At 38.6% G+C, this 22500-nt stretch overlaps 1 protein-coding gene across 1 annotated transcript in view; it reads right to left on the minus strand.

Moving 5' to 3' along the window:
* eys (eyes shut homolog) overlaps window positions 1-22500 on the minus strand; it is a 266508-nt gene that overhangs the window by 135980 nt on the left and 108028 nt on the right. Inside the window, exons 25-30 of the mRNA XM_036547241.1 lie at window positions 17795-17966; window positions 17031-17109; window positions 13741-13940; window positions 9111-9235; window positions 6826-6950; window positions 6076-6301 (exon numbers count right to left, since the gene is read on the minus strand). Coding sequence (XP_036403134.1) covers window positions 6076-6301; window positions 6826-6950; window positions 9111-9235; window positions 13741-13940; window positions 17031-17109; window positions 17795-17966 — 927 coding nt within the window. The remainder of the gene's footprint in view (window positions 1-6075; window positions 6302-6825; window positions 6951-9110; window positions 9236-13740; window positions 13941-17030; window positions 17110-17794; window positions 17967-22500) is intronic.

Here is a 22500-nt window from a genome sequence, read left to right on the forward strand (position 1 = left end):
TTTATTTTATTGTGTGTTTTGAGCAAAGATGTTCCAGTAGGAGTTTGGAATGGGCCTTTTTATAAAATTATACATAGTAGGTATGTAATGACAGCAAGGAGCACATGATCCCCTTCTAACCTTGAATTTTCTTTCTGTCACAGTACCACAATGTCAGAATTAACAGTTCATTCCTCACATTAATGGGACTCATCAATATTAATCCATTTTAATGCAGTCCTCAATTCTTGCTTATACGTGATACATGTAATGCGTGCCACTACTTAATCCACCATTAAGACAGTGGCCATGTGCTGTTATATTCCCAACCTTATTTTCACATTTGTTGAATAATAAAACGATGGAGAAAATCTCAGCAATGAAACAAGATGTCTAGTAAACTGACACCAATCCATTTCACCCAAAAAGGGGATCCTGTAAAATCTCTTCTACACATTAATGATGTTTTGTGTTTACTATTAACTTCTTGTACATATACTCTATAACCTGCAGAACAGTAAAACTTTGTGACTTCTAATATAGGAATGTCTCCAAAAATAATGAGTGCTAAAAGAAAAATAAATAAATAAAACACAATGCTAGTTTTGTGAAATCAAGAAGAGACAGCAAGCCACCTAAATTGGAATCGCTAAGAATAATAGTTGTATCCACTTTAAAAGAAGCACAGCAGACCACAGATGCAGATGCCTCCTCTTTCAGGGCCACATCCATACTTGTCCAATAGAATGGAGCTGGTAGGCCAACAATGTCATTGCTTGACTCTGAGCCATCAATCATAGATGTGATCTACATCTAAAGAGGACATCAGCCCCTTGGTCTTAAAAGGGACGTTGAAATCTTGCACCAGTGAATGGTGACGCTGACAAGGAGGTCTTTTCTGTGAAGCGCTGAAGAGAAAATGCTCTCCTGACCTGCAGGGAGCATTGGGATCAGGTGCCGAAGGGAAGCCTTCATTAGGCCCGTGTGGCCTTTTGGATTTCACATGCCACTGTTTAAAGCTCAGGGACATTATTGTGGGCTGGGATCAAAATGCACCAGCTGAGACACAAGTCCCAGTCAGCCGTCCTCAGCCTGCCTGTCAGGCCGACATCGCTCAAAGTGCTGTCTCAATTACTGGCAATGTATTTTGCCAGCCCCTCATGGTTTGAAACTCCAGTGGCCTCTCCTTTTACCTCCTCCAACTGTTAACCCCGATCTCACCCTGTCTGGGTGAGGTGTCGCTAGGTATTTCTGGTGCCACAGTCTCTGTAGATGAAGAAAATCAGTATAGATATGTCAGCTGCCTTGAAAGATGCCGGAGGCACCTAACTGTAGACATTCTCCATCGATTGATCCTTGTGGTTCGGAAGATCAGAGAACCAACTATGGTCCTCACGCAATGAGAGCATCTCAAAGTCTTTGGAGAGAGAGACAATTGATGCCGGATGAAAAACAGCTGATACAGAATCTGACTGAATTCACCATTGTAGGGCATTGAACAGTAAATAAAATTTAACTACAGGCTTTGAGTTATGATATTGAATAACCAAAGAAAGGAACCAGAGATATGAAAGAGAGAGGGCTTGAGAGACCTCCAGAGTCCCTCTGGTAGAATGGGAGAGAATGAAGAGGAATGGTTTATTTCTTTCTTTGTTGAAGATGGGTAGGAGTTGAAGGGACACTGCTCTGAGCCATTGTCAGAGAACTTATCAATTGTGCCTGTGTATGTTGTTAAATTCAGTCTTGGTGTCTAACACACTGTTAATTGATGGAATTGAGCCTACGTTTGCCGAACGGGCTGTCTCATGTCTCAGTAATTGTGATGCTCCTGCAGGGACACGAACAGACTGTTTTTTAAAGATTTGAGGATTAAAGGGGCTTTGTGCCAAAGATGTCAGTGTTTTTTTTCTTCTTTTTCACCAAAGAACAGTTCACACATCTTATGTAGAGGGGGAGAGAGTTGTCTTCTTTCAAACAGCAGGAATTTGAAGATTCTCGAATCTGTGTCATTACAAATTTAAAGCTTGCATCCCCAAATAGCCATCAATTCATTTCAGACTATTAAGGGCTGTATTTAATATAATTTACTGTATGATGATTTGTAAAACATGCTCTCAGACCATGGTAGAGATTGGTGGAGGACTGAGCTGGGAGCTAGTGTTTTTCCAGATGAATATCCAGCTTGGCATGTTGCAGTTGTGCCTGTTTATCTATCCATACTGATTTGGGTTCTCCTCGTCCATAGCAACACATGACATCTTTTAGACAAAACAGAGGTTTTCAAATGTGTGTTTTCACTATTACACATAGCATTCACTATTTCACTGAGAGCTACACCTTGTTGCAGGGCTGATTGTTAAAGGAAATGAATTCACTTAGAATTGTGTGACACAAATGCAGAACGAAATTCACAACAATTGTGTGGGACAATTGTGTGGAAACGACTCAAAAAGTGATAAGATTTTTCAATCATTTGAATGGCCAGTGAAGTCTATGGAACCTCCCTGCTTCTGTCACGCTACCTTGCTGGTTTCCACATTAAAAAAAAAAATGTTCATCTTTCAGGGAGTCTGGAGAAGGATTTGCAAATTAGCAAATACATCAATTCATGCTGATCTCCAGTCGAGTTGCATGCATTAGTGACTAGACTTGCGGCTCTGGTGACTCAGATCTCGGCACAGTTAGGCCTGGCTTAGATCCAAATGACAACTGCCCTACACATCAGAAAAAAATGTTCAGTGCTTTGCAGATGTTTTCAAATGTATGCTAGAAACACAATTATCTCCAAGCAGACTAAACAATGGCCGACGTGTATTTACTTCATTATGTATACAGCTAAGAGTTTTTCCATTATAATATCTACAAATTTTACAGTGGTAAATCACTGTTGTGTGGCTGATTGTCTTTGAAAATAACTCCACTGGCCAACTGAACTCAAGTAAAATAAATGATTGTGATAGAGTCAGTTTATTTTCATCTAAAGGTAACTTTTTTTTAACAATAAATATGTTTTAAGCCTATGAATTAGTACCAATCACAAAAATTCCATAATGCCTTCTGGACTTTGAGGACTAAAGATGCAAAAACATATTATAATACACACATTTTATCAAAAGAACAAATGTGAACTGGTAAACGTGGTTGATCCCAGCTGTGTCATCGGCCAACAATGACTGGAAGCCAATAGCAATAGAACAAATTGGTTCATTTCACCTGGTTTGTTCCACCTGATTCATTTCACTTGGGATAAGGGAGGGTAGGTCAGCATGAGGTTGCTCCATAGCCATACTGCCACCCCTTCAGTTTGTCTGGGTAATGGCGGGTAGTGGGTAGTGGTACGACAGCACAGTCTGTGAGAACATGTTAGTCTTGTCTCTCCAGCTGACAGTAGCTGCATAACATGTACTATACAATTGGGCATTCCAACTTAGAGACAAACCATTCAAAAATGAATAAATGTTCTCATTATAAGATATTACACACTACAACAAGGATGTGAGTTTCTCTTATCTGCAAATCTAATTTAGTGGTATACTATTTTTAACACTGTATTTACAACCCTCCCTTTAATATTTTCAAAAGATTGTTTTTGTTCAGTTCTTTTTGAGTTGAATCACAAATAATAATCAGGATTTGTTGGAAATTTAAATCAAACTGCAGTATATGAGGTGAATATTAATTCATTATGTCAATTTGTGGTCTGAAAAGTAGTAGTCATTCAAACATGATTTAATCATCAGTAAAGTGAAAATAGCCACTTTGTGATTATATATATATATATATTATATATATATATATTTTATATATATATATACAAAATTGATGACTTATAATCATTTTCATTGTGTTTGTTTTCATTGGCCTTTATCTACACGCTTAATCTTCGACTATCGTTTGCTCAGTACCTACCACAATAATTGGTAGGAGTCAGCTTGAATATATCTCAACAAATATCTGTTGAGGGGTGCACAGATATCATACACACAAATAATGTTTTATTTATTTATGAATTTTTAGGAACAGCGCAATACTACTCAAGAAAACAAACCAGGTGAAACAAAGAAAATGAACAGTTGTCTGCAGAAGAACACGATTATCTTTGCACAAAGCACACCAATAGTGTTTTCCTCAGGTGGTGCAAAGGTGCTGTAGCTAACAGCTGCCCTTAAAAATGGTTGGGGGACATTATACACATTTGTGTTTTTGACACCTATCAGGTCTAATTTCTACTTTAGCCTACTTCTATTTCAGACATGTTTGTTTAATATTCAAAGTGTCTCTTTTTGCACCCTATATGAGCTCATAACTCAATATATTACATGATTTAGCAGAGACATGGTGGCCTTAAAGATAAAGAACGATAAAAAGAACAGACAGAGGTGACATGACACCAATAAGGAATCTCATGCAAGCATCAGATTCAGCTACTAAAGGCTAAAGAGGATTCAATCATATGTCTCAGCCAGCACTTCAGGAATCACATTCTTGAGGAAAGACTGCAGTTCCTAAAAGGAGACAATTGCTGCTGTCTATAATCATTAGATTTGTTGGACATCAACTGGTGTTAAGGGCAAAAAAAGCATGGGCCATTTGTACTACTCTACTATATAGGTCTACTCCATTCACAATATGCGTTTACTGCTGAAAATTTGCAAATGTGATGGGTAATCATTAAGGAATTCAACACAGATTGAGGTACTACTTGTGGTGCAATGAGTAACAGAAAGAAATTCAGGTGTAAATAATGGAGAGAGAGGCACCAACTCATAATTAATCTGTCAAGTTGTCATCTGTCAGAAGGTTAATCTGGCTTTAACAGTGTCAATGCTTATGAATCAATACACTCAATCAATTGAAAAACAGCATTTTCTTAAAATTTGGTCAAAGACCAAAAAAAAATCTCTGCACAAAGTGAAATGGAATTAAATTGATTACATGCTCGCATGGATAAGTAGGCTATACTTTCAAGTTCACTGAAGGAGATACTGATATATCAAAAAGTGATCAGCATCTGGCACTGAAATATTAACCTATGCAAAAGCAGTCATTGTCCACAGGGACAACACAAAGGCTATTTCAGACAATGACAGGTGACTGGATAATAATGACTATTCTTTTGGAGAGTGGGAGAGAAATACAGTGGAATGGCTAAGATTCACATTCAAATGTTCATTGCTGTGGCTTTGTTATTTGAAGAGCCAAAGTAATAACTCATATTCTAAGATAAGACGGGTGAGTACACTTGAATCAAGAAGGTCCAAAGCATGGACCACCAAGAAAGAGCCAGATAATGAACAGGTAAGACGGATAAATTGGGATTGGATGGGATTGGAATAGATTTCTTTTTCTTATTGTATAAGACCATTTAAAATGCAAAGAAAAAGGCATACCTCCAATATGAGAAGGTTTTGTTAAAAAAGAGAAAGAATAGCCTACATCTGAAGTCAGATAGGGGAATGCAGAATGAAGAGTGTTGAAAGGAAACTAAAACAGGAATTAAATTAGCAGTGTTATCTAAGGTACAGTATATGGAACTTCTATCTTCTCTTTTAAACAGGAGATACAGCAATGTATTGCATCAACTTATTTTCTATCCACAAAGCCAAAGCCCACAAAGCCACCCACAAATTAGCCTTCATTACAGGCCTTCATATGATTCCTGGTAAATGCTGACAATACTGATCTAATTTCAGGATGGGGGAGGGGGATATGTTTGACTTTGGAGACACCTGGCTTGATCAAATATTTCTTCCCAGAGAAATTCTTGTGAGAGTCACACACAGCTGCTGTTGCAACTGGTGCATTTTCAGGGCTAATTTAAACCAAAGGTTTACTCCAACCAACATTCGTTAAGTCACTAACACAGATACTCTAGTGAGCTGCAAAGATAATTTTGCAATATGAAAACAGTATTTGTCACCACTACTAGCTTTGAGATTAGCTCATGGCTCATTCTTTTTATGTTCTGCAAAAAAGAAAAATAAACAAATATTCACCAAGAATCTCCTGCTCCAACCAAACTTCCTTTTTTTGAGATCCAATCAAACATTTAAAAAAGTATTTTAAAACTGTAACTGAAATGCCTGGGTACAGTACCTGTTGGCTGATCTGTGTTCTGCAGGCTTTTATCTGGCAGTGCTGTGGACTGTGGCATTGGTGTTGGGTTGAGGGGGCTCTGGGGGATTGGTGTCATTGCATGCAAGGTGTGGTTGCTGGTGGCTGTGGGGACACAGCTGACATTGTTGATACCATCCACGCACTCATAGGCATATGGGCAGGGTTGCAGCAGACAGTCGTCATAATTATGTTCGCATTTCTTCCCCTACACAAGAAAACAAAATTGACACATTTCAGGCTCTGCTGTTATTCTCAGTATTAATCTGTAATTTACAATTTGTTTTTATCCATTCAATGTGTGTTTAAGAAATTATCTTGATCAATAAATACTGTCTCCACTGGAGGGAACTACAATACATGGGAACTTGTGGGACATTCAGTTTCAGGCTTGTGTCTCTTCATTTCCTCCAGACATGTGAATAAGGGTATAAATTATAGGGTGTTATGCTTCCTACAGCCATGCAGGGGAGGGCACTAAACCTCTGCTTGACTTCCTGTCTAGGGAGAGCAAGGGGTAGGAGATGAGACGCAATCATAACATAAAAGCACAGCAACATTCTGAGAAATAAGAAGAGTGCTGCTTCACACAGTGCTTCCACGAGGCTAGAGAGAGTAGAGGAGGAAGGGAATCAGGAGGTGAAAGTTAGGAGAAGAACAGCTTGAGGGGGAGAGAACGAGGAAGAGGGGCATGAGAAGAGAGGGGGAGAAAGAGGAGAAGGCAAGTCTCACCACAAATCCGGGATGACAGAAACAGGTGTATCCATGGCCTGGATCATTCTGGATGCACATCCCCTGACTGCAGGGCTGCGGCAGGCACTCATTAATGTCATCCTCACAGTGAAGGCCTGTCCAACCTGCCAGGAACAACAGAGCACGGCACTGAGCAAGGGCCCCTCCTACACTATGAAGTGAATACCAATGTATTTCCCCTGCATCAGTTCTCTCCCTCTCGCATACAGCAAGCACTCACACATGCACTCACTCAGTCATTCGCTCCCCCACACACACGCGCACACACACACACACACAAGCACGCACGCACGCACGCACACACACACACACGCACGCACGCACAGACTCCTTCACACAACCACTCTCACACACATACACATACACACTCTCACACATACACTCACTCAGTCACTCCTGCATTCAGTCACTCGCTCCCACATATGCATACACACACATAAAAACACACACACACACACTCACACTCACACTCACACAAGCTCAAATATGAGGCTGAATACAAGACTTATGTAAAGTTAAAGGAAACATATACATTTTAATTATGCTCCACCAAGTTGTTATGCTTTATGACGGGCTTTTATTTGAGTCAGTGTTTGAGAATAAATTACTCTCTGGGGAGGGAAGGACAGCCTTGAACACTGTAAACTACATAAACACGTAAGAATGTTACATTCATTTCTGAGACCCTTCTGTTGCCGTTCTCCTTTCACATACTTCTCAGACATTGGGGAAAAAACCTACTTCATATAGTTGTATTGAGCTCAGGCAGTGCCTGGGATGCCTTTGTTCCCTACCTCCCAGCAGAACACAAGAAAAGCTTAGCTGTCGCTAGGAATTACAAAACATCTTTCTTTATATCAACCTAGAGGGAATAGAGTTTGAAACTCATTTTCTTTTAGATTAATTGTTTCACATCTTGTACATGAATATCTATCTTGGTATGCAAGGTGAATATTAGGTAATACACTCATCCACTTACAATAAATGAAAACTTACAAGTCAGAAATGGAATATAATTTGGCTTGCCAGGATTCAATTTTTATTGGTAAATGTCCATAAACGTCAATTTCACTACACCTAAAAAAATCCCACTGATAAATGTAACATACAGCAAGACTGATCTTTATGAAATAATTTTTGAAGGACAGCTTCACAGTGAATTTACAGGAAATAAGTTGTTCTGTAAATTCGCCATTGCACTGCACATATCGCTATTGAAAAGCTCTTCATTTCTTCCCAACCAACTACTGGCAGGCCTAAATAGAGTAATAATTGGTGAATACAGTGTACATGTGAAAATACAAAAAATGTATTTAGGCTTTGACTGGTTACTATATTACCATATGTATGAGTATGTGAAATGGTACCCTGTAAAAGAGCCACTGTGTAAATGAATTACATCCAGATGTAACTATGTAACTAACATCAAGCATGTACCAAAGAGGCAAATTTAATCCAAAATTGTTTGGTACACAATGTATAAGTTTTGTATATTCAACTAAATATTACTCCTGCTTCATTCATAAACACATACATTATTCTCCATAAATATCAAGAACAAAGGTGGTTATATTTAGTACATTGATTATTAATTCAATAAGAACAAGACCAAATCCTGTAATTGCATATTATACTAAAGTTGGCTCTGGGTTTCCCTTGGAGGTAAAATTCCTATAAAACAATAAAATAAGCAATCTGTTCCCTTTTTTTCCCCCTTGTTCAAAGTGTGGGAAATGGGGTTGTGCAACATCTGTCATCCGAAGTCTCAAGTTAGCAGTCAAAAGATCCAATAAAATAAAAACCCCTCTAGTTTATGAGAAAGCCCATCTGACAAGACCATGAAAAGGTTTTCCCCAATTAAGGAACTGTTTGACTCCCAGGGGACAAAATAAATTTGGAAATCAACGCAAACTTGGCAAACATTAGGCTACATTCAATTTCACTCCACCTTGCCCTAAGTCATCTTCTAACTTATCCACAGCTGGGACACTCACACATCAAATAATGCTAAATCTGGTAGTAAGGTCTATTAACACCTTATATCTTCTGTTTCAAATGGATCATTTGTGGGACGAGAGCTTTGTGGTGAATGACTTGCCTGGTCTTTGGTGTAATTTGTTGTGCAATGAAATTATCGCTTTGGACTTCACTGGTTTGCAGTAGAACTACCTAGTATAATTGACTTTCCTGACCTGTAGTGAATTCTCCTGCAGTGGTCTTAACTGGTCTACCGTTAACGTACTACTTTTTTCGGAGTGACTCACCTGGTCTGCAGTGACAGCGGTATCCATTTATGAGGTCTTGGCAGATGGCACCATGAAGACATGGCTCTGAGCAGCATTCATTAATCTCCAGTTCGCAGTGGTCACCGAAGAACCCTGTGGGACAGCTGAAAGGAGAGGGGCAAAACTTTACAAGCAAGACAAGATGCCTGAACAAATCTCAGGGAAAAAAAAAATAAAAGAGCTGACCTCTGCACATCAAGGACAAGGGCATTGCATCAAAAAGTTTATTCTGGACATAAAGGTGTCTGATGCAAACTGAGGTTATCAAAAACAGTCAGAAGACAGAAAAAAGACAAAAAAAAAATCATCCATACACAAACAGTATTAATTTGTGTAACATGCACACTGATCCAAGGTGATTGAGTTAGTTTTCACCAGATTTCTCCTCCATGTAGACCAATGATGTCATATCAATCACTGTTATACTAATAATGTGATTCATCATGCCTGCTTAATCCTAAAATGGGTCAATAGTTGTCAACATGATTTATTTAATCTTTTTTAACGAAACAATACTGCATGCTTTGAAAATTATTTCAAGTAAAGGACAATCAGGTACTGAAGTGACAGATGGTGATTCCCATTCTCTACAAAAGAGGTATCTGATTCCGAGGAATCAACAGCTGTATGTGTTTTAATTCCCAGGAAGCTATCATTTATTTTATATCTTTGCTCAAGGGTATGACAAAAGCATATGACCTGTGATTAAATGCTGAGTTTCAAAGCAGGCTCCCTAACCATTATGCTACGCTGCTGTATTTGTAATTTACAACAATAATCCTATTCACATAGCTTTGAGATATCTACTATTCCAAGGTACAAATGTTTACAGTTGACATTACCAAAAATGAAATGTGCAAATATAAACTAGTATGAAAATGTACTTTTAGCTGGTGTGGTATTAGACAGTCATCAATATCTCATACTAGCTTGACTTTGTTGTGTTTTTTTTCCGTTTGGAAGTGCAGATATTTTTCATTTGACATGTGAGCATATACAGTAAATACCACAAGCTGGCAATTTTCGGTACAAAACCCTAATTTAAATGTAGAAAAAATTAAAACCACAATTATTTCACACAGACTCAAACTACTATGCTCCATCATCCACAATCTTATCAGGTGGGTTGTCCTTTAATCATTGTCGTGTGTTTGAGAGAAGTTAAATAGTAATAAATTATGGAATCTGTTTTATTTGTTGGAATCTTCTTTACATTCCAATTGCAGCCCTCTTTCCTCTGTGAATACCTTCCCATCCAAGGGATAATCTCAGTCTCCTCTACCAATTATATTCAATGCTCTTTCAGTAAAAAGAAAGGCTCCAGTCATATCTTTTCTTATTATTTACACCCATTAAAATGTTCATATTCCCCAATTATGTGCAGTGAATAATTCATTGCTTGGAGAGACTCACTGAAGATGGCAAAACTAAGCCAGGGGCTGTGAAAGAATAGCTTGCGAAAAAAAAAAAACATTACAACTTCTTGGAAAGTCACAGTGAAGGTCTTTCTTCTCTTCTGACAGAAGCCTAAATATTCCTTGCGCCGTGCACGCTGCTCTGATTAAAAGCACACTTTGCCATTCCAACCTCACACCGCTCCCGCGGTTCCCGCTGACTGTAAATGCAAAATGAGATTGATTATGTGATGTAATTGCTTTCGCAGGGACACTGAGGCTTGTGTGAAGACACAGCGGAGAGACTCAGGACTGCTTCAAAGGGGGATGCTCTGAAACATTGAGGGGATGCTGTTAGATTGCCACTGACGAACAGTCAGTGTCAGAAAAAGGGGAAAGTGAGAGAAAGTGGGAGAAACCTTCTCTCCACGGCAAGGTCAGTCGGGAGAAAGACCAATAAAGCCTGTACACTACTTAGAATTTATGCTATTTAGAAAAAATATGAATAGTTATTTCCAAATTTCCACAGGTGTGTAAGCATGCAAGTGCAGACTTCCTATTCCATTGCTGTTAAAGTCTTGCCTTAATTCTTGACTTACCTAAGAAAGGACATGCGAGTCATTACTTCTGTTACATGGGACAAACAATCATAATCCTGACACCAGATGCTGCCTTGTTCATTTAGTACTTACAGAATTCCAGTTGCGATACTTACTAACATAGCAACCTACAACTAATAACAGTACATAATTCTAATTAAACCTTTTCAAAATTTTCAAGTTTTCAAATACTTCTGAGTTCAGAATGATAGCGATCATAACTATACGGGTTTTAAAACAGACAAAAGGACTAAACTGACATAACTTTACAATTACTCCCAGAAGCTGTCATAATTTGAAAACATATTCAATGGCAACAATGGCGGTATAAATTTCTTATGAAAAGAAGAAAACAAAGGAAAGTCTTTGACTTTCGCCACTGATGTCAGAATTGGTCAGCCCCATTGAATGTTTTACTTTCACCATTAATGTTATTTATCTCCCGTGAGGAAGAAGAATGTATTGTTTCATAACATGAGAAAGCATTAGCATATTCTACTCACTTTTCTTAGTGTGTAACAGGCGTGCAAAAAAGTCAGCAGCGATGTATGTTGTAACCACACTGCGTTTTCCAAAACCCACTCACAGGAAATATGAAGCAGAAACCCAGACGAGGTGCATTCTGACATTAAGCAGGCACACGGTGAGCCGTTGCCCAGTTGGATAATTTAAGAGCCATCTAAACCCAATCCATTCTGCTTCCCCCTGAGGCAGTCGAGTGGCTATCAAAGCCACATATCACCAGCCTATCTGTTGCAATCCCAGTATGCCATGCAAAAGATGGGGCTTAATACAAAATTGATTGGACTGCATTTTTTTTTTCTCTGCTAACCGAAAATTGTGTGTTCCTATCCATTACTAAATGAGACAGCCTTAAGTGTCATCATGCTCCCTGATACTGCAGCACAGCAAAACGCCATGTCCTACAAGAGCACATATTTCCACAGAGGAAAATAATCCCATCAAATAACTTTTTTTATCAAAATTCTGCTTGGATAAGCACAATGGGGGAGGATTACTTAGAAAAGACTAATAGCAGCAGCTAAATGCTATTTTTTTAAGGTTAACAATTACTAATACTTGTATTTTCCAATTCATTCAAAAGGGACTGTGCACAGTCTGTGTTAATAAGTATGTAAAAAATGACTGTCAAGCCATTCTCATAATCCTACTTATTCAAACAATATCAGACATGGACAAAACTGCTGACATTTCTACGGGAAATTACCTAACACAGTGACTTATGGCATTGGATGACCACAATGGAAATAAGTGTTTTATACTTTATTGTGTCGTCCTCAATAATTTATTTCTCACACCTTAGAACTGGAATATTGGCATAAGGATATATGTATGTATAATGTGATTTTTAAATTGTCAAATACATCAGTCAACCAATTAATCTGCTGGCATTTGCTTGAGCAGATTGTATAGTATATCATATATCTATGTGGCTTGAAGGGACCAGCAATGCAAGTTGTACAGTCCTCTTAAAGTGCACTGACATTCAGCAACACTGGATCAATTACAGGTCAACAGACACTGCTCCAGCCCAGCATGGAGGTTCCACTGGTCTTTATTTTGACTGGGAACACACAAATCCTGGAGTCCTTGTTAATAGGCTGAATATACATTGGCCAACCATGTTTGAAATATAAAGTGGGTGTAGCCAGTTTTACCAGGCCTACACTTTGCATTTTATCCATGTGGATATATTACCTCTCTCTCTCTTGCTCAGTCAGCTTCCCCTCATGTAGCTCTAGGGATTAAGCATCAGTGAGGGATGATAAAATACTCAGATTCTAATCTAAACCAGTGATGAATGTGCAATCAACAGACTAGCATCTAAGATCTTAATGTTATAAATGTCAGATGGCTCAAACCAATCCTAATATATATATGTGTGTATATATATATATATATATATATATATATATATATATATATATATATATATATATATGATGTGTGTGATAGATAGAGAGACAGACAGACTGACAAAATATTCAAAATATTAATCTAGCTTGAAAGAAAAGGTAATCAATAAGTATATTACATAACAACTGTCCTATTCACTAAAAGAATACTTTCTTCTCTGACAGGAAAATTCCTCCATAATTCAATTACATTCTTCAACCTGCTTACAAGAACAAAACACATTATCCTCTTTAACTATATTTCTGTATCTGCCAGCACTGAGATTACTGCTTTTGAACAATTGCCTGAAATACTAATGCCAAATATATTGTATTTATCATCTGTAACAAGATTAAGGACACATAAATATAGGAGTACAGCTGTTTTCATCCAGTGCAGTTGAATACTGTGGATATGAATGGAAAGAAAATATGGTTGTAACAGGATTAGAAAATGATGAAAACATTTTATGAAGAATCAGCAGAAAATTGTTGAATATTGTTTTTCCTAATCCTTACTCGTATCTCTCTGTGGTATGAAACTAAATAAAAATACATGCGCATAAGCATGTACGTGTGCACATTTTTCAGTTAGACACAAACAATTATGTTTGCCTATTATTCCCCTGTTTTTACATTATTCTATGCACTACCAAAATAAAACACACCAGAACACAGTGCACACAGACGGTGAACTGACCTGCAGGTGAAGTTTGAACCTAGTCCATCCAGGCAAGTCCCGCCATTGAAGCAGAGAGAGATATTCTGAGGGGCCTCCAGACACACATCCACATCCACTTCACAATGCTTTCCGGTGAATCCATCCAGGCAAAAGCAAGCATACTTGTTTATCAGATCCACACAGGACGCTCCATTAAAACATGGACTGGACTCACACTCCTAGAACATTGGAGGAAGCATGACAGTCAATGATGTAATAGATAAATAATATACAAAGTTCTCTGTGTGGTTTGGCGACTGCAGACTATCTTCAAAGGTAGAGAGAGAGAGAGAGAGAGAGTGACAGAAAAAGAGAGATACAGCAGAAGCTCTTGTTTAATCTTCACTGATTTCTGCCACCAAAAAAATAAAGTTATGACAAAACATGGCCCTCATTCTTCCATGCGTCCTTTTTATCCCAAGGCCCGTTAGGCTAATTCGGGGATATTTAGTATTTATATGAGGATTTGAACTGGATGTCCTGCAGAATGAGTCATTAGCAGGCAAAGCACTGACTAATTACCCATCCCACGGGAAAATCTAGGAGAGCTCCTGAGAAGCCAAATGTTTCTTCTCAGGGGTCCACTCACTAGCTATGCTGGGTGTAAATCAATTAGGGATTATAATGAGCAGTCTTCTAAAACCATAAATCCCACTGCTATGTACAAAACGCCAGTGTTTTATTTGCAGGCACCCAGTAAAGCTACACATTCAAAGCACAGGGTTATTGTTAGTTCAGTGCAGTAACAACACATCTTGTTTAACGCAATTGTGTATGTGACACCACAAACTAGCAATTTGTGATTTGATTTATATGGTGTTTTTATGGGCATGATGTAAAATGTCTGAGTAAGAAATGGCTGTTTACTTTGTGGTGAAATGCAGCGATAAAGTAAAACTGAGATTCTATGGCACAAAAAGTCAAACAATTTAATTAGGTGATTGCCCAGGTGCTCTGCAGTTTCACTGACTCATCTAGTGCTCAGTCTATACTGACTGACTGGCAAAGAAAAAATAAATTCATCACTTTCTCACCTGACACTCTTACACTTTCAAACCTTGTCAGCAGTGACTTTCAGTTCATTCATGCTTCTGAACTTAGAAATGTCACCACACAACAAAATTATTAACAAGCTGTAGATGTCACTACCTCTGCTAAAATGAGCAACAATAACCTGCTCTGCAACACTGAATCATCCAATTCCCATAGCATTGTGCTGCCACACTACTAGCCTCACATCAGTCAGTTAGAATGGTGAAAGTTGTGATAAAGACATGCAGATCAATATCTGAAACATGAACTGAAATAATGAAACCCAACCCAAGGCATGGCAATGTCTGAGAGATTTTTCTCTTGGTGTGCTTCTTCGGTCACCTTGAACAGACCATCCTCCCCATCATTTTTCCCTCAGAAATTAAAACTAGAAAGATAATCGCAGTATCTAAGCCTTTAAACTGCAGGCCACCTCCACGTTATGCATGTACAGGACCACGGGGGCAATTAAATGTTCAAGTGAAGCTTTAACTAATGAACTGGCACAATTAATTGGTTTCCCATTACCTTGACAATTAGGGACTGCAAAGGAGTCCCTTAAAATACCAGCACAAAGGATAACATCACATTCATTCCATTCTCCCAATTAAAGAAGAATTTTATGGTGCAGGTTTATTGTTTTCCTTTCAATATTTCAATTAGTTAATATAATTAAAATGAGTAGTGATTAATCAGTGCCATTCCATCAGGCACAAGGGACCCCTAACAAAGATATTCTTCTCCAGCTTGTCACGGGCACTTTTAAGTCTGTAACTGTGTGGTTAATTAGTTGAGCAATGCTGGTATTTAACTCCTCCATGATTTTTTTTTTAAGTTTAAATGGCTTCATTTATTTTGTTGAATTGTACAATTGTACAATTATTATTTCAATCATTATTTCATGTTGACCTGCTGTACAGCTATTTATTCCATAATTTCATAAATCCCACTATAAGGCTTCTTGCTTGCAGGAGTTAAAAATCAATAATGCCTGCACATTCAAAATGAACCCCAAGCAAATGCAGTCAGATCCTATCTCAGCAGTACCCTCAGAATGAACTGCGATGTGGTCCTTTACTGATGGCTTGCTGAACAATGCAGTGGAGTTATAAAGCCAAAAAAAGAAAAAAAAAACAAAAAACAGGCAATCTGAAGCATTTCCATCAGCAGAGCAATGTGCTGAGAATTTGTTTGCAATTTAGCCATGGGTGGACACATCCACACGATTTCCCTTAAAAACCTATAATTCCAGATCATCCATTTGGGTGGAAAGCCTGCTACGAAGCACTTCAGAGAGGTGTAATTTTACAACATCTGATAATGAATAAAGGGTAATAACTGTCAAGCCATTTCATCCCCCTTTGGCTGAACTGTGACTTCAAAGCTTTTTGCTGAGGGTTCTTTGCCATTAATTCTGTTTTGGGATTGAAAGGTCGGACTCGTTTTTAAAATGTCATCTTGAAGTTCCGGTAAAATGATGGATCACTGCAAAGCGGACACGCTGATACACTTTGAGTCCATCTTATGAGGACATATGTGGGAAAAAAAGGCAACAAAGGTAACCAAGTCACAAAGCTACTCATCACAATTCATTATCAATATCCCAGGAATAGAGAAAGCTGCTGCTTTAAATTCAGTCTGTATGGTGTCAGAATATACAGCTTTAGGATTCTGTACTGTTTTCAAAAAAGCCTAAGTCAGATTTTCTTGTGCATTTTGATGTTCCTGCAACAATGGACAATCCATTTTTAATTTTACAGCAACTTATATTTGCTATAATGCATTCGGAAGACATTCAGCTTCATATTGTGTAGTATGATATAATAATGATTTATTAAGAAATTAACAAAGATAATGAAAGGTTTGGGTGACACACATACCAGAATACACCACATCTCTGTTCTAACAAGGGTGCCTATATTACCAAACTTGATTCTCATAGACAGGTATGTGTTGAGATTTTCATAGGTTTAAAGAGGGCTGACTATAATCTGTTGGAGTACTAAAACATGTATATGCCTGCTGTTCAATAAATAGTGTCATAGGCTAATCTGGCAGTAAGGTTTAACGTCATTGAGAAACTTTTTTAGCCACACGACTGGACAAAACCCTGAAAGAAAGCTGGTTTGATTTTGCTTGACCAATGCAAACAGGTCCCAGGTAATGATGCAAATAAACCAATAGTCCTCAGTGAACTGCCCGACTGTCTGATATGCATTTTCAAAGGTAACACTTACATTAATATTAGTCTCACATCTTTGGTCTGCCCATCCCAGCTCACACTGACAGGAGTATCCATCAACCTCATCAATGCAGCTGAAATGATAAAGAGAAAAATAACCAAGAGTGTAAACATTACAAGATTCCCATTGACATAAAAAGAAAGCAAAAGCAGAATTTTAGAGATGTGAGTAACCATACCATTACATCCTTTATTTCACATATGCCGGTTCGATCCCCGCTGGGACACTGAGCTGTACCCTTGGGCAAGGTACTTAACCCACAATTGCCTCAGTAAATATCCAGCTGTATAAATGGATGACATTGTAAAGAACTGTAACCTATGTAAGTCGCTTTGGATAAAAGCGTCTGCTAAATGAATAAATGTAAATGTAAACATATGTAATTTTAGATAAATAAATTCTAGTTTGGTTGAGCAATTTAAATATAGCCCCCACAACACATGCACAAACTCCCACAATGCCCCCTACCCCCCAGATTCACCCCCCAATTGGTTTATCGAATTAAAGAACAGCTTAAGATCTTCAGCAAACTATATTAAAGATTAATTAGTCCCCATTCATGGAGAAGAAGCATTTCCCAATGAAGGTAATTGAGAGAGAGCTGACATAAACTGTCAGTATATTACATTAGTTAAAACATGCAGCATCTGTCATCCTTAACTGCGCTGCTGAGAAGTGTAATTAAAATCATTTTATCACATTTCCGCGACGTTTTTTCAGTTTTTTTATGGCTTTATTGATTTGGAGAGCTTCCGTACCTGCCGTGAAGACAAGGGCTGGAGGCACATTCGTCAATGTTGGTCTCACAGCTGACGCCCATGAAGCCAGGAGAACACATGCAGCGGTACTGATTGGGCCCATCGATACACTTCCCACCATTTCGACATGGGTCTGAGGAGCACTCGTCAATGTTCAGTTCACACCAGACCCCTTTGTGGAAAAAGGCAACATAAGTTAATTTTTATGTCTTGAAAAAAATGCCTGAACTATCATTATTGAAATACAAGCAAATACTGGAAAAATATCTGTAGAACCAAGCAACACTTTGGTGAGCAAGTGAATATGAGTTATGAATAGTGTACTCACACTAGGCGATCCGTACCGTGCCCGAGAACGTTTTACCGCCAAAGACGAGTTCGTCTGACTAGCGTGATCGCTCCGTACCGGGCTCGGGCACGATTCAGTTGGACACGGGCACTGTACGCATCAGTGTGATCGCTAACCGTGCCCGAGCACGCAACTCCAACATGACGTTAATGATGCGACTCTCCCATTTAATAAATATATCCGTTATAGCAACAGTTAGCTGGATATCTGTTAGTTACACGCCCAATCATAATAAATCCTTTAAACCATGTTTTAATTAGCTATAGCTGACTTCCTTAAATATAACAAGCTGGCTACCTCCAAAATGATCTTTGATTGGTTAGTTCCGTATATCTATACCTAAAATAACTCTGTGGATCCCCACATTAGCTTGATTACTAGCAAGCGAAATAAAAACTAACCATACTTTACGTGGCGATGTAAGCATTGCTGTTGTCAGTGGCTTAGTCAGAGTATCGCAAATGAAGCAGCCAACCTGTTTAAGTAGCAAGTCTTCAACAATCGTTCAGATAGGTAGCCTGTTAGCTAACTAGCTATGTTTGTCAAATCTATCGCTAGAGAGCTAACTTTAGCTCCCCAGCCAGTTATCATCGATTAAGCAACGCATTGATTTTCAGTTAATCGTGCTGCACGTATATGAAGATTTTTACGGAGGCAGCTGACATTGGGGGCGGAATTTGGAGCTTTACTCGCCGACTACAATTCACGTTCATCAATACGTTGAGAACCAGACCAGTTATTAACGTAAATACTCTCGAATTAATTGAAAAGTGTACTATCCAAGTAGTATCTAATAGAAGATGTTTGTTGTTGTAATGATGACAGTAGCGCACACACAAGTAGTAGCCCTAACTGGTTAACATTCGCTAACATTATTGCTGCATAAATAGTATAACACAGCATAATGACTGAAACGTCAGCTGCCTCCGTAAAAATCGTATTATACTTGCTGCACGATTAACTGAAAATCACTGCGTTGCATAATCGATAACCATCCTTAAGGCCTTAAAGTCACCGCGGCCAAAACGACTCCGAAAAACCACAAAATACAATGATTAACTCCACTGTGCTGTGCCAGAGCGCTTTTCTTCAACACAAAAAGTTCGCACCGTGATGACGCAATCGTGCTCGGGCACGGTACAAGGCAACCGGGCCTAGTGTGAGTACGCCAGAGTACATACAGAGAATTTTAAAAGTACAGGCAAATGCATTGTAAAGTAATCATTCAATGGCCCATGGTTTTTCATTGCGCAATAAAGCTTTCTGTGATGGCAAGAATCAACAAATTAATCTGACACATTTGGGTAAACAGATATTTATATGTATATATATATGTGTATGGTTATCACTAGAGTGAAAACACTGAGAGTGTAAGGGTGTATGTGTGTGTGTGTGTTTTGTATGGGATGGGGGGATTATGATGAACATATTCAATCATCTGAGATCAGAATCACATGCTGTGAGTTTGTATGTGGGCTGCTGGATACATCACCGCTCCAATTGAGCCTATTAAACCTCATCAGCATTACCTGGGATCTATTCATTGTCATGACTGCCACATGAAACTTAGAAATGACGATGCACAATGAGTTTATTAGAGATCCATATGCTGCCCATCTTAACCAATACGATGCATCCTCCGATAAATACAGTGGCTGACGAATTATGACGAATGTACCCTCTGTTGGTGATTCCATCCAATCTTACTCAGATACCATTCTCCCCTTTTGTTGTCATGCTCTGCTTTTACTTGCCTCAATTTAGCAACCTCAACAACAGCTGCACTTACATTCCCCTCAGGTACACCTTGGCGTTGGACAAGGCATTCACTTCCTTCTACTTTTCTTTCAAATTTTCAATGGTCAATAATATTCCCTTTTTATCTCTCTTTCATTTTTGGAATGCCCAGTTCTATCACAGAAGCCATCCTGCAGCTACAAACCCACACTGACAATCTGGATGGGTGAGACAAACAAAAACGCATGCCTTCTTCCAAGCCATCTGACGCCAGTGACTGCTTCTTCACACACTGCAGTCACCACGCCAAGCTTGTGCAGACATGAGTCAGAGGAGGACACTGCATACACAGCTTTAAGTAGACAGACTGCAGGCTCACAACTGATCAGTGGGGGGTCACTAATGAGATACTGAATGGACAGGCCCTGGCTGAACTACCCACCTGCCCATATATCCCCAGCAGAACAAAGCCAGACATGTTCTGCTCATGTTCTATGGGCTCCCAGTCATCATCATCAGCTAATGACACCACTGGGTTTGAATTTGGGCCATAGGCCTCAGCCTTGCACATGAACATCAGGCACTTTTACCATTGAGCCACTCGAGAGCCTTCAAAGCACTTTCCGAATTGATACTTAGTGGCCAACTGGGACAGAGGTGTGACAGAAGGGATAGAACCCTTTCTATAATAAATTGTAGAGCAAAGAAATGTGTTTTGCATTGCTCTGAAAAATGTTACTAATGGAAAGATACATACAATTGATTTGATAACTTCTATTTTGTTGTACCAGGCATATTTTTAGGAATTGTGGTTCCCAACTAGTTCCACTTGTAAAAGTTGATTTGCCAAATTAGGGTGCTATTTAACAGGAGTGGTGGTGTGGAGTCTACAGAGAACTAGGCAAGAAACATGGTACAGCTGAACTTAATGTTGCTAAACCACCCGGTAAAAATGAACTCAAATGGTGTAGATTAGCAGTATCATAATCTGTGTCTGTCAGTTTTCATGTTCCCTCAGATTTCACTCCAAATGATAAAATGGAAAAACGGGACAATAAATAAATAAGAGACCAAACACTTTTCTGTCACACTGTTAAAAGGTTTGGGGCAGCATTAAGGTGGTGTCTGATGGTGCTGGAATATATCCAATGTCAAGACTACCTTCAGAATGCATGAAAATATCAACCGTTTGGCTCAAAGCAGATATGGTATGGGACAGGCACACCTGATTGTTGCCCATCATAAGATAGCATAACATAGTGCCTTCTAGAAATATCAGAATTTTATTTGTTTTCATGACCTAAAGTGTATTTTACTCTATGCAGTTATACTGAGTGTGGTGTTAGCTCTATTAATTTCTTTTAGTGCAGCAGTCATGGCTTTCTGATGCTAATAACTTGTGTATGAATTTAAAAATCAATACAGCCCACTTTAATTAACTCAAGGAGCTTAAATGTAGGTTAAGCAAAGACAGGATGACTTTTTGACTTCAGTAACGGAGAAAACATGGGTATCCATGGTTAATTTGGATGAAGGGTTTTTTTTTTAATGAAGACCCTTCTCTGGCAAATGCATAACTGGTTAGCCTTTGGTATTTCAAATAACTTAATGAGGATAGAGATCACTGTAAGTATTTCTTTTGTCCAATGTTGTCTGAGTGACGTATGTGCCTCATGTGTTCAGCAATTATTTTTTGTTGCTTCAGCAGGGAATCCTTGTCTTGATTTTCTCTGTATGAATAATTAGGTGTTCACTTGACGCGCACCATCTCCCTCTCCTAATCATGACACGTCTGAAACAGCACTGGACTGACTAAACAGTTGATTCTTTGACAAAACTTGTTTCCAGAGTTTCTTTGATGTGTCGATGGGGCCCCCGAAGCTGTGCTGCCATATGCATTCCAGATAGATGTGGCCCTCATCTCCTCAAGGGGAATTAAAGATGTGCAACATTTGCCATATTATACTGAATCAACAGGCAACCTCAGTGATTATTCTCACTTTCCCTATGGCTGTTCTCAGAACTGAAACCAGCACTATGTTTTAAAATTGGCATTCAGATAAGAGTAGAGGTGCCAGAGGAGAGAGGGGATTGTTTTATCATGCTTCAGCTCTCCTACTTGTCTAACATTTTCTAGTAACTTAAAAATAAATACATCATGCTGGCAATATTAAGACAAGCACTGTAGAAGCATTTACATGGCTTACGATGTAAATGCTTCTACAGTGTAAGAGTGTTGCTAATTTATTTTCCTCCAATGCACCAAGCTAACTGTAGTAAACTGCAGTGGTTATAAATTCATTTTGCTACAACTGTAGTCTAAGTGGCAGCAGTAATAGATCTTGGTCTTGTACGTTAATATTGTTTGATGAATTCGACAGAGAGATCTTATCCTTCCTAGAGCCCTTGCTTACAAAAACACATTAGATTGAGGCAAACTGAGTTTATGAACGTCAGATTAATCCCAGTCCAATAAAAATGACTGAAAATGCCAAGCAGTTTTTCATCATTATGGTGTTTGGAGATTATGTCTCTGCAGTGTTTATCATTGTTTATTATCAATGCAAAAGGGAAGACAATAAAATATCTAAAATACAAACATTCTATCTCAGCATGATAC

This window comes from Megalops cyprinoides, chromosome 15 (genome assembly GCF_013368585.1).
Source record: "Megalops cyprinoides isolate fMegCyp1 chromosome 15, fMegCyp1.pri, whole genome shotgun sequence".
NCBI classification, from domain to species: domain Eukaryota; kingdom Metazoa; phylum Chordata; class Actinopteri; order Elopiformes; family Megalopidae; genus Megalops; species Megalops cyprinoides.